Source organism: Spea bombifrons, chromosome 3, assembly GCF_027358695.1.
Source record: "Spea bombifrons isolate aSpeBom1 chromosome 3, aSpeBom1.2.pri, whole genome shotgun sequence".
NCBI lineage: Eukaryota > Metazoa > Chordata > Amphibia > Anura > Pelobatidae > Spea > Spea bombifrons.
The window spans coordinates 57,416,598-57,444,411 of record NC_071089.1 but is presented as its reverse complement, the minus strand read 5'-3'; the positions used below and the strand labels follow the sequence as shown (position 1 = coordinate 57,444,411).

Genomic DNA, 27,814 nt, shown 5'->3' with positions numbered 1-27,814 from the left:
GGGAGAGCATGAGTTGTCTGAATGAGGGACAGCATGAGTTAATATGTGGATGAGTTTTCTGAATGAGGGAGAGCATGAGTTAATATGTGGATGAATTGTCTGAATGAGGGAGACCATGAGTTGTCTGAATGAGGGAGAGCATTAGTTAATATATGGATGAATTCTCTGAATAAGGGAGAGCATGAGTTAATATGTGGATGAATTGTCTGAATGAGGAGAGCATGAGTTGTCTGAATGAGGGAGAACATGAGTTAATGTGTGGATGAATTGTCTGAATGTGGGAGAGCATGAGTTAATGTGTGGATGAATTGTCTGAATGAGGGAGAGCATGAGTTAATGTGTGGATGAGTTGTCTGAATGAGAGAGAGCATGAGTTAATGTGGATGTAGATGAGTTGTCTGAATTAAAGTGTGAATTAATGAGTGACTGTAAAAGTGTTTGTGTGTATCATAGATGTATAATTGTGGAAGGGCAAGGATGGCACTAGCAGGAGGTTTGAGCCTTGGGGACCAAGATGGCACAGGCAGGGTGTATGTGGGACAAAGATGGCACAGGCCAGACTGTTTTGGGACAAAGTTGACTTGTGCTGGGTTATTTAGGGACAAAGATGGCAAATCTTATGTGAGTTATCTGGGTGCTGGTCAGGTTCTATGTGGGTAGTGTGGACGCCAGGGCTGGCTTTGGGGTGTGCAACCAGTGATCTATGCCTGTAATTTAGGGGGTTTTAAATATACCTTTAATGCCGTGTTTTTATGTGAATTCCATACATTAGTCTCCATATGTTATTTATGTATACCTGCAAGTACAGGGTTTTTATGTCATATTCAGTTGATTAATACCTGCAGTGCTGTTTCCATGTATTTATTTGATCTATACCTTTAATGCTACGTTTCATATATTATTATTGTATACCTGCAAATACAGGATTTGGATGTCTGATTCTGTTGATTTGATATATACATTTAGTGCTGGAATCACAAGTGAATTTCAATTGATTTATACATGCATAGCTGGGTTGTGTGTTAATGTGTTGATCTATACCTTATATCGGCAGCAGGGTATTAATATATATATATATATATATATATATATATAGGCAGCAGGGGCTAATAAATGGGTTTTTAGATATTTGGACAGGGGCACGATTTCAGTGCTTGCCATAGGCGCTATTTTCAGTAGATACGCCTCTGTGCAAGAGTGACCACAATACAGGATTGCCGAGTGTCGGTGCAAGCACTGGGTATTCTGGAATGCTGAGCAAATGTACAAAAGCACTGGAAATCCTGGATGTCTAAGAATGTGTTGATAAGCTCTGGGAATGCTGAATCAGTGAGAGTATGTACACAAGTGTTCAGTGTCTGTTCATTTGTGCATTCTCCCTCACAGCTAGGTAAAGAGCAAATCTCAGCAGCACCCAGTTCATGTCACCGGCCTGGAAGCTTGTCAGAAAGACTAACATTTGCAAAGATGTGGTCTGCTAAATGCTTTCACAAACACAAGTGACAGATCATATTATAAAGTGAGAAGTGACAGACCTCTTATAATGTTCTCTCATCTGACCAGAGACCGCTGTAAAAGTAATCGCTCATAAGCATCAACCCAAGCAAGAAAGCTTCAAAGAGTACCAGTTATTCTGTCCAGGGTGCCAACAACTGCCCTGGACCAGGCACTGGGGTTACAGCACATGATATGCATATTGCTTTATTGCAAAAAATATATATACACTTACGGTTTCATAATAATAACAACAGTCATATAAAATATCTTCTATGGACTGACTATGGTCTTCCTAATGAGAGTAAATGTAGAAAGTATGGGTTAATCAGTAGATTCCACAGATAGCTAGAAAAGGGATGTTTGGTACCTATGTGTTGATAAGAACATGAGACATCTGATGCACCCATAGTTATTAAGGTATGATGTCCCATAACAAATATTATAATACTTTCTCATATGCCCATAAACTGACATGTGCAAATATTTCATTCCTCTATAGAGATATTTTTTTCTTCTTACTTTTCACCTCTCTTCTTCCTACTTTTCTCTCTTTCTCTTTTCTATACTCACTCTCTACCCTTCCTCTTCATTTCTCTCCCACTCTACACAACAGTAAGTGAGAGCCCCTCCCCTGTCTCCACATACAACACCATCCAACAGCCCCTCTCTCACACACACATCCTCAGCCCTCTCACTCTTTACACACTGCCACCTGACAGCCCCTCTCACCTGCTTTGCACATGACATTGTCTAGCAGCGCCTCACCCCCATACACACTATACACACCACTATCCATCAGACCTTCAACATTTACTTTCAACATTATCTGGCAGTTCCTTGCCTTGTTCCGGTATGAAGAAGCCCCTTGTACAGTCATAGTGCACTTTGCTGTAAGCCCTAGCATTACCAACAATTGATGGCTAACAATGTATTTTTGTATAGTGACAACCTAAATTATTTACATTACAACATAAATCAGAGGTCTCCTGGAAAATAGGAAACTCTTTCTTTATATTAAAGACAGAAGGGACTCTCTTTCGATGAGGGATTTAATATCTGACCATTACCTGTTTATTTTTGGTACATTTTAAAAAAAAAATTAAATTTTTTTATCTGTTCTGTCTTTGTGCTCTAAATTGAATCAAAGCTTTAGGCTATTTCATGCTATCACATTTCTGCTGCTTATGTTCTCTAAAGTCTGGCTTCAGTGATGTACAGTATTACATAGTACACTTCTTAACATGCTTAATTAGTACTAATCCCATCAGTACCTCAACTGATATTATTACAAATATTTCCTAAAGAATTAGAATTTAATTAGTAGATTTGTATTTATGGTTTACAGCTACAGATAACAGTAAAACATTTGCTATATTATACTGATTATAAGACGACCCCCCAAAATCTAAATATGAATTTAGGAAAAAACAAAAAGCCTAATATAAGACTACCCTATAGGAAAAAAAGTTTTACTAGTAAATATTAATTCATGTAAGCAATTTTTTCATATTTAATAAAAGCTATGATTGCCACTCTGGCATATAGGGGGTTAAAAGGCATATCATGGGGCAGAGTGCCATATTGGGGGTTAAAAGGCATTTCCGGAGGTATATATATATATATATATATATATATATATATATAAAACTGCTAACAGCAATCACACTCCTATCAAGCCAAGGCAGCCAGTACATGCTGGAACCTGGGGATGATAGGAGTGTGAGTACAGCCTCCCTATGCCATGCTACCACCACCACTCCCTTACACATCCATGCTATCACACACACACACTCATTCACAAACATTTAAATACTCATTAATTCCATTAATCACACATACTTGCTCAAAAACCCTCCCCCACCCCCTTACCTGAACTGCAGATCTCTCACTCGAAGAGTTCTGCAGGGGCCCGGCTGTGCGAGCAACTTCTCTGGCCCCGCCCCCAGAGGAAGGAGGGGGGAGGTAGAGTTATGTGACACTCTTCTAGCTTCCTGTTCTCCTGCTGCTAGTAGAAGAGACGCTGCTCGCGACCAAAGCACCGGTAAGCAGCCTGGCCCCAGCAGACGTTTTTTTGAGGTCTGATTAGAAGACGACCTAGATTATTGCTCTGAAAAAAACCTCGTCTTATAATCGAGCAAATACGTTATATATATATATATTTATATTATACATATATTTATTTCCTCTACTTATTTTTTTTCTACTTGAGAGAAGGTAAATTCATGATAAACTCAAACAGAGCAATGCCATTTTATCTTACCGCAGGGGCTAATAATGTTTAACTGCCCTGTCATACTTTAAAGGTGTGATAATCTAATAATGAATGTTCAACTGAAACATAAAATTTGCAATATTCATGTTCAAATGTACTTTTACTGAGGGACATTTTAAGAGAATAAGAAAAATTGTATTGGGAGGTTCTTCTAGTATATTAATTATATTGGCTTTGACTCAGGTCAATAATGTGCATAGTGTAGACCACAAAACAAGAGAACAAAATAAAGAACGGTCAATATTTTCAGCAGACAATGATAAATGAAAATGAAAAATAAAACAATATGAAAAATATTCTTATATTGTTTTTAAGAAAAAATGTATTAAACTGATTCTGAAGTTATGTGATTTAGCAATATTTATTGTAGAAGGGCTGCTTAGACTTTTGCAGAACTGTACTTTCCTTTTTTGTACCAGAACTACTCATTATACTTACTGCCAAACACATTTAAGAAAAAAAAGATTCCTTACAATAATGGGTGTACAAGCTATTTAAAATGGACATTTCAAATTATGTTAGTAACAACTCTGGGACCTTTACCCTTCCGTTATCAATGTCATATTAGCTAAGAGATATGAAGAAGAATATGTTGATGCATTTTCTATTTAAAGGGTTAAGTATTTCCCTGTTCCACTACCAACCAAATGCCTTTTGTATTACCTATTAAGATGATAATATTAATAATCCGGAGAAGAATGAGAACCATATATTTTGGCTTCCGTACTCTGACCAAATGACAACGAATGATTCTACTTCAAACACTTGGATCAGTGTCTGGCACTTGGTCTGCAAATGTATCATCCAAACCTAAGAACCATGCAGCTCATTATCTATTTAGTCCATGAAAAGCTTCAGATTGCAGACCTAATTTCTGTTTTCAGCACTAGTTATTATTTATTAAACAAATGCTCACTGCAATTAAGCTATAAGTATAATCACATTAATCAAGAGGCAAATTATAATAAAACACAACATGCCATTATTGTAAAGCATGTGATCCAGGATTGGCTCTAATAATTCAACTGAATTATTTATTTTGAACGTGTCATTGTTCTTAGTACAAAGTATGCTAAATATGAAAAACTCCATATAGACTTATCTGGGGAACAAGCAGACTCATTAAATATTGAGGACTACAGACCTGGAGTGGTTAGAGGGAAATGTCATTAAAAGAATAATAGGCTGTATTCTAATACAAGTTTACTGTCAAGAACCTACCTCGGTTCCCCGTCGTCCACGGGTATCTTCACCCGCCATTGACTAGAGGACTGCATTGGGATGCGGGTTTGGCAGTCTTGCTGGGGTTTTGCGGGCGGGATGTCAGACACTGTACCTGCGGGTCCCGGTAATCCCGCGCAGTTCCGCAAGGCTGCCTTCGCGCAGCTCCCTCACAGCATCTCTTCTCTTGCTCCGCCCAGGAACACTGCAGAGCCATGTGACGCTGTGAGGGAGTAACACGAAGGCAGCCTTGCAGGACTGCGCGAGAAATCTGCAGTTCAGGTAAGGAGGTGGGCGTGATTGATCACATATGTGTCAGGAGTGGGCGTGATTGACCACATATGTGGCGGGAGCGGACGGGATTGGACACACATGTTGCGGAAGCGGGAGGGAGTGGAACACACACATTGCGGGAGCGGGCGGGATTGGACAAAAAATCAGCAGGAGCGGGATTAAAAAAGCAGTCCTGTGCAGGGCTCTAGCACGGACTCCACCGGGTCCTAGTCACAGACCACATCTATGAAGATTAGGCCGCATCCCCGGCACGTGCCGGGAAAGGAGTGACAGCGGTGGGGCGTGTCTTGCATCCAATGACGCAGGAGGGCAGACCAGGGGGCGGGATAATTGGTGACGGACAGGTCACCATTAACTATGAATATAGGAGGATGGCTGGGGGAGGAGTCAGGCTTTGGCAGGCTATTTAAACCTCCAGAAATGATCCATCATTGCTTGATTGTTCCAGTCCCTTACTGTATTCCCATACCTCCTTGCTGGATACTTGTTTTTTGGATTCTCTGAACTTTGACCTTGGCTTGCTTAACGGACTTTGCTGATTCTCTCTACCCCAGACCACAGATTACTGTACGGTACTGTTTTTGCCTTTTGTTATTGCACAGTGGAATAAAACCTTTGCTGTTGCACTATACCCTGGTTTTGCATCTGCTACTTGTGTCTCTCTGCGCTGTGCTCCAACCCCTACACACACCTGACATTTACAGTGATGCTTTCATTAGCCATGTTGGGTACATTTTAGTTGTCAACATTCAGTGTTTTATTGAATTTCAATAGACCTTTTACCCCCTTCATACTCCTTACCACTTCCTATTAAGCTTCTTATTTGGTCCAGATAGATGATGCTTAGAACTATTGATTGACACTATTAGGGCTGCATCAACTAATCAATAACATCGATAATAATCGACATATCTGGGGATATAAAGCATATACGGTAAATAAGGCATATGTGGGAAGGGCAGTGTGGCATATCTGGGGAGGACGGAGTGGTGTATCAGGGTGTATAAGGCATATCTGGGGGTAGAGTGGAGTGGCATATGTGTGGAGGGCAGCATGGCATGTCTGGGAGGCAGTGTGGCATGTCTGGGGAGGATGGAGTAGTGTATCAGGGGGTATAAGGCATATCGGGCACAGTGGCATATGTGGGGGTAGAGTGGAGTGGCATATGCGGGAGGCAGCGTGGAGTGGCATATGTGGGAGGCAGCGTGGAGTGGCATATGTGGGAGGCAGCATGGAGTGGCATATGTGGGAGGCAGCGTGGCATATGTGGGAGGAGTGTGGCATGTCTGGGGAGGATGGAGTAGTGTATCAGGGGGTATAAGGCGTATCGGGCACAGTGGCATATGTGGGGGTAGAGTGGAGTGGCATATGCGGGAGGCAGCGTGGAGTGGCATATGTGGGAGGCAGCGTGGAGTGGCATATGTGGGAGGCAGCATGGAGTGGCATATGTGGGAGGCAGCGTGGCATATGTGGGAGGCAGCGTGGCAAGCCTGGGCTCAAATGTGCATAAATTGGGGGAGCTGGTTGGGAAATAAAGACAAGAAATGCATTTTATCAAAGTTTTTTTTATTCTGCTGTTTGTATTTAACATAATTTATTTATTAAATTATTTTAAATAAATGAAAAATTTACATTCATTTTTTTTATCCGATTAATCGAAAAAATATTCGGCCAACTAATCTATTATGAAAATAATCGTTAGTTGCAGCCCTAGACACATGATATACATGAACATCATAATCTACACGTCAACAAAGACCATTTCTCATTAAAATGAAATGTCTCATTCATTCGCATGAGTGGATCTGAGTTGTCTGTGCACATCAGAAGAGAACAAGTGAAAACCTGCACTGAACCAGAAATGATACACAGATACAATAGGTTAAACCAAAGGTGCCAAATGTGCAGCATACAGACCATATCTGGCCCTTTAAATCTTCTCATGCAGTGTGCCACATTAGTTAAGCTGGTTCTCATCTCCAGAGCTTCTACTCCTGAGCTGGTAAGTCTACTTTTGTGCGATGCTTGGAGTTGATCAGCTTATGGAGAACAATAAAATATGAGACGCATGCTCACCTTCATGTATCCTCATGTACATGAACAGCCAGTGAATAGAGGGTGCTGGGAATCTAATCCAAAGTACCTTATACACTTGACACATAAGAACACTTTCACTAAGTCCCCTTAGTGCATGTAAGGAGCCCTGAATTTCTTTCCCTTGGATGAAGAACCAGCAATAAGTATCAGCTATGCGTTGTGTACTGCAGATGCAACCCTGTGCAGGGTTGCTTCTGTGATTTGTGCTAGTTTTTTGACATCATAACACAATGCACACAGCTGACGTTAGTAACTGGAGGTGAATGATTTTTGAGAGTTAGTGCCTCTAGGTACCAAAGATGGCTTTGCGTGGCTCCTGCGCTGACTGTGTGTCATGATGAAATACACACAGACACCTCGTTCTGCTGATAGGCAGGATTGTCGCGCAGCCTTGGGACTTTCCTTTCTTTCCTTTAGAAGCTCATAAAGCATTAAGGATTGGAAATGGCATGACAGTTGCGTCAGTGTCTGCCTGTTTGTTCTTTTGTCTTTGCATGTCTCTGAGTGATGTGAGTTATGTTCTGGTGTGTGTACTTTTATTAGCTCTCCAATAGGGTTGCCACATTCAAAAAGTGGGGAAACCAGCCTTAACACAGCATACTAGTAACACAGCCCTACATTTCAGTCATTTATTATTATTATTATTATTATCTTTTATTTATATCGTGCCAACATTTAGGCAGCATTTATTATAACCAAGGTTTATGATAAGACTAGAATTGACTAAGACAAATCGATACATTAGGTAGAGGGAGCCCTGCTCACAATCTTGAAGGAATGGGGAGAGAACAAACATAAGGAACAGAAAAAGGTGAGAGGTAGTAAAGGGGTTGTATCATTGACAGGGAAGTTCTAGCAACTGAGAAGGTGTTCTCTGAAGAAGTGAGATTTTTCTTCAATGTTGGGAGGGAGAGTGAAAGCTGAAGGTTCGGTGGAAGTAGGTTCCAAGTTATAGGGCAGCACGAGTAAAGTAGGCAGGAAAAGGAAGAGGTGATAAGTAAGTAAGAAAGTCTTAGAGCTAGGGTAGGGCAGTATTTTTTATGGGGGTACACATATATGGAGGAGCAGCGTTGCGAAGGGCTTTATATGTTAGTACAAGGATTTTAAATTTAATTATTAAGGTACTAGGAAGCCAGTGGAGGATTTCACAGAGTGGGGAAGCAGAAGATGACCGGCATGCAAGAAAGATAAGCCTAGCAGCAGCATTTAGAATAGACTTGTGACGGATCGTCCTGTGCCCCAGACTGGACACATCCGCCCGTCACCTCCTTCCCTCTCTCAGTAAGCGGACACGCTGTGGCTGTCCGAGGAAAGCAGTCACAGACCAGCACTTCCCTCAATCATGAGACAGGACTTCATGCTTTGAGGTTAAAACAGAACTCTCTTTATTACAAACACACAGAATTTATATACAATCTCCATTCACTGTGCACCAAACCCAACCCCCAATCCTATCAGCCACATCCCCTCACAAATCCCATCGGTATACAGGGGATGTATCAGGTGAGGGGATTAAGGGATACAATGGGTTTCTCCCACCTATGTTATCCCCCCTGTAGTGCGGGTGCCGTCTGAGCAGATACGGCTGTGCTGGCTGATTAAGAGCCCCAGCCAGATTATAGGATCGTCTCTTTGAAGCCTGGAGCTGCAGCCACATTCAAACCGGGTACACATAAATATAATAATAATAATAACAGTGAAGATCAGACAGGGTTCGTCACATTACTCCCCTCTTGTGCAAACGTCCGGCAGACACAGCCAGATCCCTAACGGATCGGCTTGGGGATGACCGGGCCTCTACTGTCTAGAGAGGCCCCTGCGGGGTAGGGAGAGCGGGCGTGCGGCCTCTGGGGCACCCTGGCAGCCCCATGTCAGTCACCCAGGCTCCTAGGCCTGGCCCGTAGTCAAAGGGTAAGAGGCCAGCCCAGAAGCCTCTCCAGTGGGCAGCCCTCTTTAGTCTCCTTTGCAGGCATGTGAGACCTTTCTCCAGAGCTTCCTTTCCCCTCTGGGCCCTCAGCCCAGACTCGGCTCCCTCCCAACCTGATGGAACCCTCCCATGGTTACCCTGACTACGGGCTTGTCCCGAGTCAGCTCCACATTCCCCCACCCAAACAACAAGAGCCCACTCCAAAGCAGCAGCAGTTTCACTTATCCCTACCTGGCTCTCCGAGCTAGGGCTCGTTTTGCTCACTGGACCATGCCGCTGAGGAGGAGTGCCAGTTGCCCTTCCTCCCATAATTGGTGACGGCCCCTGGGGAGGGTCGCCGCCTGCGCCCCCTCCCGGATGCTCGTGCTGGGGAGAGCCAGATAATGGGGGTGTAAGCAGTGCAGGGCAGAGGTCAGCGACTCTCTGCCCAGTTGCCAGTGCTTCTGCTGGTGCAGGGAACGGTGCTGGGCAAAGAACAGCGTCACTCTGCCCTGTGGCCAGCTCTTCCGCTGGTGGTTCCCTGCTAGCAAGTGGGGACCCTTCGCTGTGGGGCGGGCAGAGGCCAGCAGCACTCTGCCCTGTTGCCGGCGTTTCAGCCAGAGCGAGGATTGCTGGTGCAGGACAGAGGTCGGCGACTCTCTCTTCGGGTGCCAGCACTTCTGGTTGGTCCTCGGTAGCCGGCGGGAACACGGTGCTGCGGGATGAGCAGAGGCCAGCAGCACTCTGCCCCGTGGCCGGCTCTTCTGCCGGTCTGGCATTTTGCGGTGCTGGGCAGAGGATCGCGTCGCACTGCCCTGGTGGGTCCCTGCTGGCAGGCAGGGACCTTTCACTGTGGGGCGAGCAGAGGCCAGCGGCACTCTGCCCCGGTGCCGGCGCTTCAGCCGGAGTACCAGGGGCGCATGGTGCTGGGCAGAGAACAGCGTCCCTCTGCCCTGTTGTCGGCGCTTCTGCCGCCTCTAGTGGAAACCCATAGACCGCTGCCTCAAATTCCGGCGACTGCATGCGGTCCATAATCGCCCGGAAGACTTCCTCCCAAAAGTGATTGCCCACTTTCACCTCTTCGGGCTCTGGCTGCAATACCAGGGGCAGAGTGGCTGAACCTTCAAGTCCGGAGGCTTGCCAATTACAGTGAGCGGCCTCCGGAGCTCGCTCTGTGACATCTGTCGGCTCACACTGCAGGGCGTAGCTCCCCTCGAACAGCGCCAAGTATTCTGCCTCGAGGCACCATTCTCTGTCTACTAGTCTCTCAAGGTCTTGACTGAGTTCACTTGTTGCAGTGGGCGGCAGGGCTCTCCGGCGCTTGTCACTAATGTCCCACCATCGGTCCATGTTGCCATTGCCAAAGACACCCCTTTCCTCGAATGCCTCCCACAACAGGCCAGGCCCGCCAACATCCATCCCTTCCGGAGAATGGGGCTTTCTGGATTTTCGCTGCGGGCCTCGGGCTTCCCAGTATATGGCTCGGTACTCCTCTTCGAGCCCAATCTCCTGTCGGACCAGCCTCTCTAGCTCTGCAACCTCACCTGGAGACGCAGGTCCCCCGAACAAGTAGAGCCTCCCATTCACCTGGTCCCTGATTCGTTGTTCTAGGGTGGGCAGATGTGTACCTTGGTGGGCGCTCCACTTTTCTAGGGCCACTCTCCATCTCACGAGCCGGGCTCGGGTCCGTCTCTCAAACTCCCATACTGGAGTCTCCGATTCGAGGGTCTCGACTCCCCTCCAAGTCACCCCGCATCCCGGTGACTGTTCAATCCACTCCATCTGTGGATCCGTTTGGCTCTTCCTCGCCAGGGTATAACTTTGTTCTGCGGCTAGTTGCTTTGGTCCGCTCTGGTCTGGAAGGAGTAGATCCCACCGCTGCCACCAATGTGACGGATCGTCCTGTGCCCCAGACTGGACACATCCGCCCGTCACCTCCTTCCCTCTCCCAGTAAGCGGACACGGTGTGGCTGTCCGAAGAAAGCAGTCACAGACCAGCACTTCCCTCAATCATGAGACAGGACTTCATGCTTTGAGGTTAAAACAGAACTCTCTTTATTACAAACACACAGAATTTATATACAATCTCCATTCACTGTGCACCAAACCCAACCCCCAATCCTATCAGCCACATCCCCTCACAAATCCCATCGGTATACAGGGGATGTATCAGGTGAGGGGATTAAGGGATACAATGGGTTTCTCCCACCTATGTTATCCCCCCTGTAGTGCGGGTGCCGTCTGGGCAGATAGGGCTGTGCTGGCTGATTAAGAGCCCCAGCCAGATTATAGGATCGTCTCTTTGAAGCCTGGAGCTGCAGCCACATTCAAACCGGGTACACATAAATATAATAATAATAATAACAGTGAAGATCAGACAGGGTTCGTCACAAGACTAGAGAGGAGATACAGTGGAATGTCAACCAGAAGAGTGTTACAATAGTCAAGACAGGAAATGATAAGGGAATGAACCAGAGTTTTTGTGTATTCTTGGGTGAGGAATGGGTGGATGTGAGAGATGTTTTTAGACGCAAGTGGCAGGATCTAGTAAGGGACTGAATGGGAGAGAGATAGTCATGTTGTTAATGGTGATAGAGAATTCAGGTACTGGGGTGGAGATGGAAGGAGGGAAGATAATGAGTTCAATTTTACAAAGATTAAGTTCCAGGTAGCCTTGTGGCATCCATGAAGATAGCATACAAGCAGTTGGGACATGAGAGATGGAGAGAGATCAGGACAAGACAGGTAGATGATACTGATTGCCAAGAGATGAAGCATAAAGAGAGAACAGCAGAGGGCAAAGAACTAATCTTTGGGACACCAACAGGTAAGATATGAGAGAGCTGTATCTCAAACGCCTGTAGATGAAAGAAGAAGGTGGTGATAAACAATATCAGAAGCAGCAGAGAGACCCAGGAGTATTAGAATGGAGAAGTGACATGTTGCTTTGGCGAAGAGCAAGTAATTGGAGACTTTTGTTAGAGCCGTTTCAGTAAAGGGTGTTTGAAGGGGTTTGAACCCATACTGCAGAGGAGGGAATTTGAGGAGAGGAAGTTAGTAAGGTGATTGTACACAATCCACTCAAGCAACTTAGAGGTAAAAATAATTAGTGAGATAGGGCGGTAGTTAGTCAGACTGATGGGGTCTAAGGAACAATTTTTTAGAATGGGTGTGATGAGCGCCTCATGCACCCAGCCTGCAATGTGGCACATTGTTTACAATATGCTGTCATATTCAAATACAGACACTTATGAATGTTGTACTTCAGCACCCAAAGAGGTTAACTACACACAAGTTAAAATAACTAAAACATATGTTTACCCTTCAGTACCGAAGAGGTTAACTGACAGAGTTGTTTTATTATTTTTTCTACCCTTCATGACAATGGCTGTTTTAACATTTCTGCGGTACTCATGCTTAGCTGTAATCTTCCTCTCTCTCATTTATTGTACCCACAGAAGTCATATATTGTTTTTTCAGGACAAGCATGGCTTTCTTTAGATATCATTATTTTGATCATATCATCTAATTTACTATTAAGAACATTATACATTGTGGTACAAATTAAAAAAGGACTTTTTATGACTTCGATTTGAAAAATTATTTTACTCATCTACAAAAGCTAATGAAAAAACCTGCTAAATAGATTCAAATATTTGTCCTTAGTTTAGAAATACCCAATGTTTTATGGTGTTTTGCTTTTTGCAAGTTAAAGGGCAATAAGTACAAGTAGGATATTGCAATTTTAAAATCATTTTTTGGGACATCTTTGAAGCCAGTCAGATTTATTTACTCCATCAAACCTTATATGTATAAAAACAAGACACCCCGGGGGAATTCAAATGCTAGCATCTTAACTCTTTCCATGCACTAATTCTATCACCAGCCTTTGTCAATATTTGTAGAAATGCTTTTTTCACACACATTGTACAGGTATTCAGGTATGAATTTACAGCTCCTGGTACAAGTCACTGCCAAACAATATGTGTTCAGCAATATCTCCTGAATACAGTGATACCATCCATGCTACATAGGTTTGGGTTGTTTGGGGGATAAAAGGCAACATTTGGGAGGTGTGCATTTTTCAATTAGGAATTTTGAGGTGCCAAGGAGGGTCACGGAATGAACATTATGTGACCCTGCCAGGTGCCTCGCAGCACCCGCTTCACTGCACCCCCCCCTGGAGGAAAGCATATGGTATCAAACTCACAATGGCAGAAGGTAGCCAGCAGTGTGGGAGCTCTATGAGGCGAGGGGGCTACAATGGTAGCCTTGGCCAGTTTTTAACCCCCTTGTCCTGTAAAAACCCTGGGGTGCCTGGAAGTTGGTTTCTAGTCGCCATATATTTTTGGAAAAGTAGACGCCCCAAATGCTGGTATTTCTGTGCACTAATTTTACCACTGTCAAAGTGTGTGGTAATATTTTTTGTGGGTTTTTATTTCATACGCAATTCAGGTTTGAATTTACAGCCCCTGGTATATGCCACTGCCAAGAAACAACATAATAAGCATTCAGTAACACCTCGTGAGTACAGTGATACCACCTATGCATAGGTTTTAGGGCTGCAACAACTAATCGATAAAATCGATAATAATCGATAATGAAATTCGTTGGCAACGAATTTCATTATCGATTAGTTGAATCGATTATTATCGATTATAAAATGAGGGTTTTTTCAGAGCAAACGCTCTGAAAAATCCCCCTCATTATATAATCCGTTTAGTCTGACTCACCGTCTCACAGCAGCAGCTCCTACTTACTCCCCCTCCCTGTAATCACTGTGACAACTGGCCCCGCCCCTTCCTTCTCCAGGCCAGAACCACATGGCTGTGACACTCATCTAACTGTAAGTATGTGTGTGTATATTTATATATATATATAATGTGTATATATGTATGTAATATATATATATATATATGTATTTGGGCTACTGAAAGTTAGGGGAGGTGGGGGTTAATTTAGGGGCAGTTATGGTTAGTGGGGTGTTTAGGGTTAATTTAGGGGCAGTTAGGGTTAATTTAGGGGCAGTTATGTTAATAGGGTGTTTAGGGTTAATTTAGGAGCAGCTGTGGTTAATGGGGTGTTTGGGGTTAATTTGAGGCAGTTGTGGTTAATGGTGTGTTTAGGGTTAATTTAGGGGATGCTGTGGTTGATGGGGTCTTTAGGGTTAATTTAGGGGATGCTGTGGTTAAGGGTTAATTTAGGGGCAGTTATGGTTAATGGGGAGTTTAGGGTTAATTTAGGGGAATCTAAATCCTGGGGGCAGTGAAGTGACATATCTGGGGGTATAAGGCTTATACAGTATATAAGGCATATGTGGGGAGGGCAGTGTGGCATGTCTGGGGAGGACAGAGTGGTGTATCAGGGTGTATAAGGCATATCTGGGGGTAGAGTGGCATATCTGGGGGTAGAGAAGTGGCATGTCTGGGAGGCAGGGTGGCATGTCTGGGGAGGATGGAGTGGGGTATCAGGGGATATAAGGCGTATCAGGCACAGTGGCAGATGTGGGAGGCAGCGTGGAGTGGCAGATGTGGGAGGCAGCGTGGAGTGGCAGATGTGGGAGGCAGCGTGGCATATGTGGGAGGCATTGTGGAGTGGCAGATGTGGGAGGCAGCATGGCGTGGCATATGTGGGGAGGGCAGTGTGGCATGTCTGGGGAGGATGGAGTGGTGTTTCAGGGGGTATAAGGCGTATCAGGCACAGTGGCATGTGGGGGGTAGAGTGGAGTGGTAGATGTGGGAGGCAGCGTGGAGTGGCAGATGTGGGAGGCAGCGTGGTGTGGTACATGTGGGAGGCAGCGTGGAGTGCTGTGGTAGGCAGCGTGGCATATGTGGGAGGGCAGCATGGCATGTCTGGGAGGCAGCGTAGCAAGCCTAGGCTCAAATGTGCATATATTGGGGGGCTGGTTGGGAAATAAAGACAAGAAATGTATTATCAAAGTTTTTTTATTCTGCTGTTTGTATTTAACATCATTTGTTTAGTAAATTATTTTAAATAAATGAAAAATTTACATTCATTTTTTTTATCCGATTAATCGATTAATCGAAAAAATAATCGGCCAACTAATCGATTATTAAAATAATCGTTAGTTGCAGCCCTAATAGGTTTGTTGGGTTGTTTGGGGCTAAACGGCCACATTTGGGAGGTGGACATTTTGGCCAGTCTGTGCCCTATTTGGGACATCTTTGAATCTGGCCAATTCAATCTACCCTATCAAATCATACATTTTTGAAAACTAGACACCCTATGGGAATTTCAAATGCCAATGTTTTAACTATTCAAATACCTGAATTTTTGTGACGATAAAGTAGTAATTTTAGGGCTTTTAGGGTTTGTTTTTTTTTTTTTAAATTGTTGGAACTGGATTGTTCCCTTGATGCTGACATAATTTTTACACGGTACCACATTTGTATTTGTTTTTTTAATTTTTTTATTTTTTTCATTTATTTTAATATTTACATTGTAATGGGCTCCATGGACCTGCATGGGGGAAAGACCACATTGGCGCTCCGGGGAGAGATCAGATGGGGCTCCTGCTGCAGTTTTCACTCTTGCTAAATGCCTTTACATCAAGGCATTACAGCAACACCGCTTGGGAGAAGAAAGCAAACTTTGCCCGTTTTCTAAACCCATTTAACCTTATGATGTGCCCGGCACGTCATTTGTCATCAATGGGTTAAAGGTCAAATGTAGTGAGATAAAAACAACAACATAATTGCAGTAAAACTTTAATGTTTGCTCATATCCAACTGATATTTTATGCAATATGTATGTGCCCAACATGTTATATGGGGAGTGTGGGAGCTGAAAAAGAGCGATTTCCAATATCCTTGCATTATAGTTCTACTGCAAATATGTCAGTATTTAAGGAATTTAAAGATTTTTTTTTCCTCACTACAGTTGTCCTTTAATGTATATGATAGATGCGTGGTCATTTTACATTTTCGTGTTGTCCATTTTGCAAATGAATGGAGGGATTGTGCAGATGAATGTGCCCCTTTCCACCTCCCCAAATAAATGCTGTGCAGGAGATGTGTTCAGACCTCAGTCCGCATTTAGTTTTTAATTGATTGTTGTGAAAATTCATCATACGTTACGGATATATTGATTTGACAGATGTGACAAACAGTAGACTTCATCAATAATTTTGTTCTTTTCAAATCTGATGTAGAAGATGGCAGGATTATTGATATTCTTACGGGGGTGCAAACCATCAGCTGTCCAAGTAAGTACTTATTTTCAGCAATTCAAATCAATAGGAATGCTGACAGACAGAGCCTTTGTATTTTAAACACATTATTCTTTACATGGCTGGTATGAAATCAGACAAAAAAACACTACCATTCTAAAGTGTGGAAAAGCCATGCATCCAGTATGGTACCAGATAGAAACGTTAAAAATTGTTATTCTGGTGGCATTCTCAAACAAATTAGACTAAGCAGAGGGAGAATGCCTCTAACACTTGTCTGTATATCAAAATAAACCTGTAAACATATTTATGACTGGGGATAGAAAAATTGGAAATTCAGTTGCAATATGAAGCCGATTCTATGACGAACGTAAGATTTTTCTAAAACTATAAACGCTCCTGCATAAAATGTTACAAAGTAGAAAGGATTTTGCAAAATCCTAAAGACATTCCAATTAGGCATTTCAGTAATCTAATTTGTAACTGTTAACACAACCGTTCTTTAAATAGAGCATTTTAATATTGAAGGCAGTTTCTGACATCTGCATAGGATATATTTTCTGTTGATATCTGTTGTCATTAAGCCAGGCTATATCCTGTCGAATAAAATCTCCAAAAGAGACAATTAAGACGGTAGAAGAGAGAATTTTTTACATAAACCATTTTTTTTATTACAATAAATTATTTTGTTCAAATTGATTTAAAGACTTACATATATGAAACATTATAACGCATGGAACTCTTCGAGCTAGACCCGGAGATCTCCGGGTGAAGCACCGCTTCTCCATTTGCCCTTTGAATGGGAACACCTCCAAAGTCAGCTGGAACTCCCACCGATGTCAGCTGGAACTCCCACCGATGTCAGCAGGACCGCTCCCACCGATGTCACGGGACCACCCACCGTCATCAGTGGGACCGTCCACCAACATCAGCGGGACCACCCACCGACATCAGTGGGCAGTCCTGGCCACGTCCCGCAAGGTAGGGCTCTGTGTAGCCATAGCAAAGAATTTCACAGATATGAACATATGTTACTGGTTACCCACAGAAAAATCATGTTCATGTTATTCTTAAAGTTGGAAATCAATTGTTTGTGGTTCTATTGGTTTTGGTATGAATTAATCTGGTTAATCTTTCTGTCCAGCCAAGTGGGACCAAACTGCCCAGCCTAAATTCAAGATACAATCCCAAATGCTATGTGTTGCTGTTTGCAAACAGTGCTTTTGTGTATCGAGAGAACATACTTAAACATAGCAAAAACTATTTACTGGTCCTTGTAAAAGGGTAAAATATCAAATCGGGGGTCTGAAAACATAATAGATGGCCTTTGGAGTATCTGTTTTTGAGGTCTTAAAGAGAAGCAAGCAATGCAACAAAGCATTAGAAAAACCAAGCAGGGTTGCATGTTCTGGTTAAGCTAAAGCAGGAAACGGACCCAATAATTATTCCTTCAAATAAAATATACACCATTATCTTAAGAGATGGCATTTTCAGTTTTTTTTTTGCTCAATTACTTGTCTTTGGCTGCTCAATCAAGTTTCAAAAAACACAACAAAATACAGTGGAGAACTGATGCATTAAGAGAGCAAGAACACCTCATTTTATACAGCCATAGTGTAAAATCAAGTGCAAAACATGGGTACTCCAGTCCTAAACGTTGTTTGATCAAAAGCATTATAGTATCTGCTAACTTACTCTTTTGTGCTGTGGATCTCTCATTTAACTGAAACATTGGCCAATCATGTGCCTATCAACAGCATGGAAACAACATCCTTGTAATTATACAAGAGCAAACGGTGTCAAAGTAAATCAGATCAGTGCTCCTCGAGTCCTGGCTCAGTTTCAAAATCCTCAGTATAAATTCCTGTATCTCTGAATTTAATTCTCTCTCACTTATTTTCTTCACAGCATTGTAAAAAATAAAATGTATTAGAAACCTACAGAAATTGAAGCTGAGCGTGTACAATTATGTACATAAGCTATAAGCTTACATATTTCTTTGAATAAATTAAATGGTCATTAGGAAACAGTGGACGTGCCAAGAGGTTTAATAAAACATGTTATCTACAATGTTCATTTTTACACACCTGAAATAGTAGATCTTTTAATCTTTATATTTTTATAATAAAGCAGTGGCCTCATCTAGAGGAAAGGTCAAACAGTGTTTGGCTTCCTAGTGTTCAGTAGAAAGAAACCAATTCACATAGACATGGTGCTCAATTAAGTTCTCAAATAAACTCCTGGTCCTCTGTTGTTACAGTTACATAGTTAATTAGGTTGAAAAAAAAGACATTTAGCCCATCAAGTTTAACCATTCCACAAACCCATATTAGTTGACAAAAAACCCACGGAGACAGCAATATCATCTCTAAGAAAAAAAAAATCCTTCTTGACTTGAAGTTAGTCAGACTCACCCTGGATCAACATTACCTTACTTACTTTTACTCATAACCTTGTATGCATTTTGTCTCTAGAAAAACATCCAAATGTTTTTTTTGAATATATTGATTGAATTGGCCAAAAAAAAAAACTTCAGATGGCAATCTATTCCATAATTTTACCCGCCGGATCTACATATACCTAAAAGTGTCATGGGTGTAGGGTGACATTCAGTTATTTTTCCAGGTCACCTACCCATTTCACATATTGCTAACCAAGACATGTTAAGTGCTACCTTGCAGTATGTGCAGAACCATTACTGTCATACATCTCCACACTGCAAGGCAGCACTTTACATAAAATGGATATGTGTTCTGGAAAGATGGCTGACGGCGGTCACCCTACATAAGGGTCATTTATAACATTACATTTGGTACTAATCAGAATTTATAAATACTTCTGTCTACCACTTCAAATGTGTGGTTAAATTTGTTTGTATTTATGGATGAACCCAACAAACATTTATCCATTAAATCTGGCACTTAACATGATTTGTTGCTTTTTGCATGAACAAACGGACATGTCTGCACATCAGGAGAAAGCTGATAATGCAAGTTGCCTTCACCCAGTTATAGATGTGATATAGATTGCTTAGAAAGGTTTTTGCAGATAGTGAAGGACAATAAGCTTTAACAGAATAGTCCTAGGACGCCAACCATGCCACCTTGGCTATTCAGTGATATACCTAGGCAGCGGGGTCGACCAGTGAGTTGTTTTTTTTAGATTGGCAGCACTAGATCCTGCTTATAAGAAGAGATCAGTGGAGCTTGCAATTTAGTGTAGTTGCCTATTTCCAAGGAAACATGTAAAAACAAAATTGTGCAAGCATTTCAGCATCTTAATATGTCCTGAAAGAAATATAGATTTACCCATGTGTTAGCGGTCTAAAAGGTTGTAATCTAAGTAACTAAATATCAAAACTATGAAAATTGTCCCACAAAAAAACTGACCCCGGCACTGAAATGGTTAATAAAGAACTGTTTTAACTAAACTAAGAAACACATCTAATTTCCCTTAAAAAAAAAAACTCAAAACAAGACTCAAACCTTAATCACTCCTCAGTCTTGTCTTAGATTCAGAATAGCTATATGCCTATCCCATGCATTTTTAATTTACAGTTTAACCCATAACCACTTCTGCTACGAGGCTGTTCAACTTAGTTCCCCTTTAATAACAACATTTAGCCCCAAACCTTGTGTTTCTAAATGTTTTATTCCCACACCACCATGAAGCATCGCCACATATAAAGAAAACCATGCATCTGGATGATTTGTTCTCGTCAGACAAAAGGGTGCTTTAAATATCTCCATCCTCAAAAGCTGAAAGACAGGCAGGAACTGGTCCAATGTGTACTGAGAATTCCAGGGAGGTAGCCAGGTGTACAGAGTCATTCGTAACATCCACAGGAGTCTCGCTCACACAAAGCAAGATAAAATATCAAAGGTGACTATAGGAAACCCTACTTGTCCTAATATCTTAAACAAGAGAGGGCTAGATAAACTGCGGTAAAGTATAAAAGCTACCGGTAACCCATGAGACTAAAGAAATAAGAGGTAAATTGCTATATCACTATAAAAAACATATATTAAGCCGCTAATGATCTTCACAAAAGGACTCAACTATCAAGTACTTTGCTAAGTTGACATAATGATTAATATACCGCAGCATAGGCGATGTTGGAAAGCTTCATGGTAAGGAAGCTGCTCTGAACATCAGAATGGGTCATTTAGATTGCAAGACTGTGTTTACAAAACGCTTTTCTTTGGGGCAGGGGCACAAAATCACTGTCATATCATTCCAATTCTTCTGCATGTACAGCCACACATGCAAGGCCATGTAGCCATGTTTGCTTGTTAAATAAGCTCATAAAAACTACTGCAGGTAACTGCAATGAGATTAGACCTCTCCATTTTTTTCACGTAGGTTCCTCTTCTATTTATCATTCCCCTTAAACCTGCTCACTAACTTCAACATTCATAAGTATGCAGCCTTTTAATTGTCGGCAATACGCATCCATTAGTTAATGATATTCTTCAGTCATAGCAATATTATGTTTTCAGATCATTAAAATATTGCCAACTTTTGAAAGCAAGCATTAGTGATATCAACTTGAGTACGGCTTCTACTGATTAACCAACTCATCCTAACAAATATATAAATAAAATATTATCACATGCTACAGAAATCATGTAAGTGCTATGATCTGAGCACAACCGATTTACTGTAGCATTTATCTTGCTCTTCACAACTGTTAGCAGACTCTACCTTTGTCAGCTGGGCTATCTTCTTGCTCATCTTGAGGTGCAGTTCTGCAGTATACTCCATGCTCATGCCGGCTTGATGTGCCATGATGCCAGGAGAAGAGGGCACAAACTTGGCAGCACTGGCAGAAGCCCCTCCACCGTGATAATTATGTTGGTGCCAGCTCATTCCAGTCGCCATCTTCAACGTCTCCAAAGCCTACTCACCTCCCCCTAATAGAACAGTGAGGGAGGTTAGGAAATTAACGATACTCCAGAGGTAAAAAAACAAAACAAAACACAAAGGAATATGAATATAAAAAATCACAGAGTGGTGATGTGCTGCCTCAGGGAAGAGACTGTGCCGAGTGACTAAGGCTAGCATCGCTCCCCCTCCCGTTCCTGTGTGTGTGTGTATTGCACAGGCTGAAAAGGGGAATCCAATGAAAGTAGAGGAACATTGTAAGGGGGGGGGAGCATGAGAGAGAAGACAGGAGTCACTGCATGTCTATGTATATACATTCATAGACACTGTGACAGCTGGGCCTGCACAGACATTTATTTAGAAAGAAAGAAATCAAAGAATTACCGCATATTTCCCTGTGATTTCAAAATGGTATTCGTCAAAATAATGATAATATATATATTACAATACACTGTATGTGTATAGCTTGGATAGCTGATAGATATGTACAGAATCATTTGTTGTTGATTTAGGAGGTTAGGGGTTGCCATAATCAGCTAAAATGTTGGACAGATATTGAAAAATGCTACAGATGACTGGGCATATTAGACTGGGCAGATAAAAGGAGCAGTGATGGCTATTCCCCCCCCCCAGAAATCAGTTTAATAATCTCAGTTCAGTCTGCACGCTATTTCAGTGGCTTCGTAACTCTGCTGGTGGTCACCTTCTTTGGTGAGTGAACCTGTTCAGCCAGGCTGTCGTGCAATAATAGTATCATGACAATAATTTTAATTTATTTTTCTCAATTTTACATCCAGCACTTGAATCGCTAGCACACATACAACTGGTATTTACTATGTATGCTTGCAATATAGCCTAAGACTATGTCCTAAGTGCAACATAAGTGCAAAACATGTCTAGCCGTTATACACAAAAGTGTTCTGGATGGTTTGAGAATCAATTACCATTTTACCATTATTATAATTCTGCTTTGTAACCACGACATATACAGACTTTACTCAGCCAGGTTCCTTGAAAATAGTTTTGAGTGTACACTTACAATACAATCTCCTTTATGGCTTGAGTTGGATCAATGAACCATGCAGTGCCCTTCATTGTCTTTAACATGATCGCCTGCCTGACAGGTGAGGGAGCCAAGCGAGCAAAAAGGAGATTTGCCACAAAATGTGTACGAGCGAAACACTAAATTAGACTGTAAACTCTCTAGTAGGATTTTAACCTTGGCTCCTTCTCTTCCCGCACTAGTATGTCTTAATGAGTGTTAATTTTATTGTCAAATTATATATTGTCACTTTTACTGTTTTTGCCCTTTTTTACTGCCCTCTGTTGCAATTGCGCTGCAGAACTGGCTGCTCTAAAAATAAACGTGATGTCATCAAATGTTAAAGAAATCATGGCCATTAGTAGTAAATTTAAATAATGTAAATCAATTGAGTTATGTTTATGAAAACAATAAAGTAATATATATATATAGTTCTTAGACTGCCCTTTATGAGACTTTCCAGAGCAAGCTTGAGATGTTAAACAGAGCTAAGGAACATCTTAGTTGACAGTCTTCGGTAGTGAGCTTGGTATGTATCATTTATGTGGGTCATCAGAAGATTTTCCCAGGTCCATTTTACAATTAAATGTAAACCACTGCATCATACATACACACTGTACTGTGTATAATAACAGTGCCCCAAACTTTATATATATATATATATATATATATATATATATATATATGAGTGATAATATATATATCAACATATTAAGATAGGAAGAACTATAGACAGATATAAATGACAGGACAGCTAATAGTCTATAAGCAGTACAGAGATGTTTATCCAACCGGGATATTTATTTTATATATATTTTATATTCAACCTGTTTATCATATAGATGCACATGCACAATGAATTACATCCACGGGATTCATACGGTAAAGATATATCTAATTAACTATATAAATCCATTGAGTAGTATACAAGTACCTGCCAGTGTGTTTGCTGCCTCCTGTTGCTAGGGGGGGTATGCCTCAGTTGCCAGGCATCATATGCCGCCGCCCCTTGTTTTCTGACATCACGTCCGACCAACTGAAGCTCCACCCCTAAGTGGAGCGGCAGTTTGGAAGTGGCTCGATGGCGGTTAGGAGCGCTCCCGATAATAAGGCATTTCAGTAAGTCTTGCGGATAGTATTTGAGTAACGGGGACCTTCTTTGTTACCGGCTGCCGCTTACAGGCTTAGAGATACCGTAAGGTTTCATTGTTGCGTGATATTGCAATCATTTCCTTTGTAGACGTCTTAAAAAAAAGTGTGAGGTATCCATAAGCTATATTTGGAAGAGCTGGAATGAGAAATTAAAATAAACGGAGTAATATCAAACACTAGCAACATTTAGTGCGCCGTTTTTGCATTCGTCACAGATTGGTCCTGCATCTGACGTCATCCGACCTCCCTGTAATTTATTTTTTTAAATGTTTATTGTTAAAGCAATAATACTAGTAAATAGTGCACATCCAAACTGTACATGTTTATTAAAAGGGGGGAATCTGTATTTAGGTCCCAAATTGAGTAGGGATAATGTACATAAAATGCACACGTATTTATGATGGAAATTGTGTCATCGATCATGTACATTCTTCTATATGCCAATGGTTCTTCTTAGTCAATTAAACAATTAGCCATCATCAGGTCACCTCTTTGTCCCTCTTTGGCCATTTGTACTCCTTGCCCAGGCAATCACACAATACATATACAAATGTATATTGATATTTCGATAAACAAAGAATGTAAACACAATCACAGCAAAGACAACGTAGAAAGTTTACGAGGTCACAATGAAATGAGCTCAGTGATATCATAATGCAACTAGATTTTATGCAGCTGTTCACATCATGTGGGTTTCTCCTAGATATGTTGGACAGCGTCATTTCAATTGATTTAAGGAGGCAGATTTGTGCTTAAGCATTAGAAAACAGAAATCGCCGTTCATGGTATTAAGTACGGGGACGTACTAAACAGCATATTGGGGATGATGGGATGATTGGCTGCAATGCTCAGCACTATCAATAGGTGTCCGTATACTTTTTACACTCGTGGTAAATCAAAGTATGTTCTTTTTGGTGGTTCTTGATACTAAATTGCAACGAATACATTGCAAAAAGAAGCTGCAAATGTTTAACTATTTACTTGCTGAAATATATACAGTTTTATAACTGAATCATGGTAAATTCTATAGAAATAGAAAAATGTTATGTAATCAAAATATTGATTTAATATGATACATGCATGGGCAACACCATAATTGGTTTTGATTGGCAGTATCTGGCAATAATATGGGAATGTTTTTATTTTTACATGGGGATTATGGGTGGATTATGGGTGGAATATTATAGTTACACATGCTAAGGAACATATTTGACCTTTTTCTGTTAAGAATATGGCTATAAATTATTTTTTTACATGTGGATTATGGGTGGAATATCATGGATACAGATGCCAAGGAACACATTTGACCCATTTCTGATAAGAATATGGGTATATTATTATTTTTACATGGGGATTATGGGTGGAATATTATAGTTACACATGCTAAGGAACGCATTTGACCCATTTCTGAAAAGAATATGGGAATATTATTATTTTTACATGTGGATTATGGGTGGAATATTATAGTTACACATGCTAAGGAACATATTTGACCTTTTTCTGACAGGAATATGGGAATATTATTATTTTTATATGGGGATTATGGGTGGAATATCATGCTTACACATGCTCAGGAACAAATTTGACCTGTTTCTGATAAGAATATGGGTATACTCATTTTTTTACATGGGGATTATGGGTGGAATATCATGGCTACACATACTAAGGAACATATTTGACTAGGGCTGCAACTAACGATTATTTTAATAATCGATTAGTTGGCCGATTATTTTTTCGATTAATCGAATAAAAAAATGCAATTTTTTTAAATTTAAAATAATGTAATAAAAAATGTACAATTTACACTGTCATCTCTTTATTGCAATGGCCTCTCTCTATTCACCTTCTTATTTTACTGACATAATAATAATAAAAGCTACAAGAACCCAAACACGGTGTTTCTCAAACTAGGTTTTAATACAAAGTTATTAGTAAATATTAATTCATATGTTAACTATTTTTCATATTTAATAAAAACTATGAGAAAAAAGCCTTATTTAATTTTTTTTTATTTACCAAACTGCCCCCGGTTATGCACATCAGACCCCCAGCTTGCCACTCTGCCCCCATATATGCCTTATACCTCTTATATGCCAGATTCCACTGTGCCCCCTGATATGCCACTGTGCCCCTGATATGCCTTATACTCCTTATATGCCAGTGATATGCAACTGAGCCCCCTGATATACCTTTTACCCCCAGATGTTTTATGACCCTCTGATATGCCTAATATCGATATGCCCTATACCCCCTATATGCCCTGAAATTCATAATAACCCCCATACACCACTATAACTCACCCATACACAACTCTGGCTCCTCCCCCTCCCATACACTACTCTGGCTCCTCCCCCTCCCATACACCACTCTGGCTCCTCCCCCCATACTCCACTCTGCCCCCTCCCATACACCACTCTGGCCCCTCCCCCTCCCATACTCCACTCTGCCTCCTCCCCCTCCCATACTCCACTCTGCCTCCCCCCCTCACATACATCACTTTGCCTCCTCCCCCTCCCATACATCACTTTGCCTCCTCCCCCTCCCATACACCACTTTGCCTCCTCCCCCCTCCCATACACCACTCTGGCTCCTCCCCTCTCCCATACAACTCTGGCCCCTCCCCCTCCCATACTCCACTCTGGCTCCTCCCCCTCCTATACTCCACTCTGCCTCCTCCCCCTCCCATACTCCACTCTGCCTCCTGTCAGCAACGGATCTTCACTAGACAAGGACTTTCACTGCAGCTTCATAGAAGCCACAGTGTAAGTGAAGTGCAGGCTGTCTGTGCGATGCAGACACTCACAGGCTGACAGAGAATCATCCTCTCTGGGGGGGGGGAGCCACAGTGGTGTATGGGAGGGTGGCTCCCATACACCCTTCTGACTCCTCCCCCTCCCATACACCGCTCTGCCTCTCTACCCAGCTCCGTTACTGACAGTAACGGAGGCTGTCTGTGCGATGCAGACCCCCACCAGCTGACAGAGAGGATGATTCTCTGTCAGCCTGTGAGTGTCTGCATCGCACAGACAGCCTCCGTTACTGCACTTCACTTACACTGTGGCTTCTATGAAGCTGCAGTGAAAGTCCTTGTCTGTAATGGAGCCGGGAGAGAGGCAGAGTGACGTATGGGAGGGGGAGGAGTCAGAGGGGTGTATGGGAGGGGGGAGAGAGACGGAAGTGAGAGACCGGCCGACAGTGAGGGGGAATCCAGGTCTCCTGCAGCGTTGCGGGGGATCTGGATTCCCGTGTTATAATCCGATCTCTGTTTGAGATCGGATTATTATAAGGAGAGGAGTTTTTCAGAGCATTTGCTCTGAAAAAAAACCTCTTTTTATAATCGATAAAAATCGATTCGATTAATCGATGATGAAATTCGTTGCCAACGATTTTCATAATCGATTATTATCGATTTTATCGATTTGTTGTTTCAGCCCTATATTTGACCTGTTTCTGATAACAATATGGGTATAATTTTTTTACATGGGGATTGTGGGTGGAATATTATAGTTACACATGCTAAGGAACACATTTGATCTATTTCTGATAAGAATATGGGTGTACTCATTTTTTTTTACATGGGGATTATGGGTGGAATATTATAGTTACACATGCTAAATAACACATTTGACCTTTTTCTAAAAGAATATGGCTATAAATATTTTTTTTTACATGGGGATTATGGGTGGAATATCATGGTTACAGATGCCAAGGAACAAATTTGACGTTTTTCTGACAGGAATATGGGAGTATTAATATTTTTATATGGAGATTATGGGTGGAATATTATAGTTACACCTGCTAAGGCAGGGCTCGACAAATCCCAGGCGCCAGGTCGCCATGGCGACAGAGAATTTTGTCCTGGCGCCTAGGTTTTGTCAGCCTCTTACATCCAGAAAAAATTGTGGATGTAAGAGACTGAGTCACCACACGGGGGCGCTGCTGCTACTGTCTGCCCAGGAGTCTGGGCAGACAGCACAGCCACTCAGAGCCCGCCCCCGAGCCTGAGATCACTCCCACGGAGTGATCCTGTAGGCTGAAAACGCGGTTGCTGCAAAACCAGCAATCGTGTTTTCAGCTGCCACAGGCAGCTTCAGGGAAGGGGGTTGTGTGTTGATTGGGTCCCCACACAAGTGTGGGGACCTGACACAACATCCACCTGCTGCCTGATCGCTCCCAGGGGTTAATTCCCGTTTTGTATGGGGCTTTGCTGCTGGTGGTCTGCCTGGAAGCCCAGGCAGACCAGCAACAGCAAAAACGAGC

At 42.0% G+C, this 27,814-nt stretch overlaps 1 protein-coding gene across 3 annotated transcripts in view; it reads right to left on the bottom strand.

Moving 5' to 3' along the window:
• Positions 1-23,358, bottom strand: part of FAM184A (family with sequence similarity 184 member A) — a 77,136-nt gene extending 53,778 nt beyond the window's left edge. The window contains exons 1-2 of one of the 3 annotated variants that reach the window (XM_053458931.1): positions 23,337-23,358; positions 21,181-21,389 (exon numbers count right to left, since the gene is read on the bottom strand). In XM_053458931.1, coding sequence (XP_053314906.1) covers positions 21,181-21,357 — 177 coding nt within the window. In that variant the 5' untranslated portion in view covers positions 21,358-21,389; positions 23,337-23,358. Of the gene's footprint in view, positions 1-21,180; positions 21,490-23,336 lie in introns of those variants that run through there. The other 2 variants (XM_053458930.1, XM_053458932.1) reach the window with 2 other exon arrangements.
• Between the last annotated feature and the right edge of the window lie 4,456 nt (positions 23,359-27,814).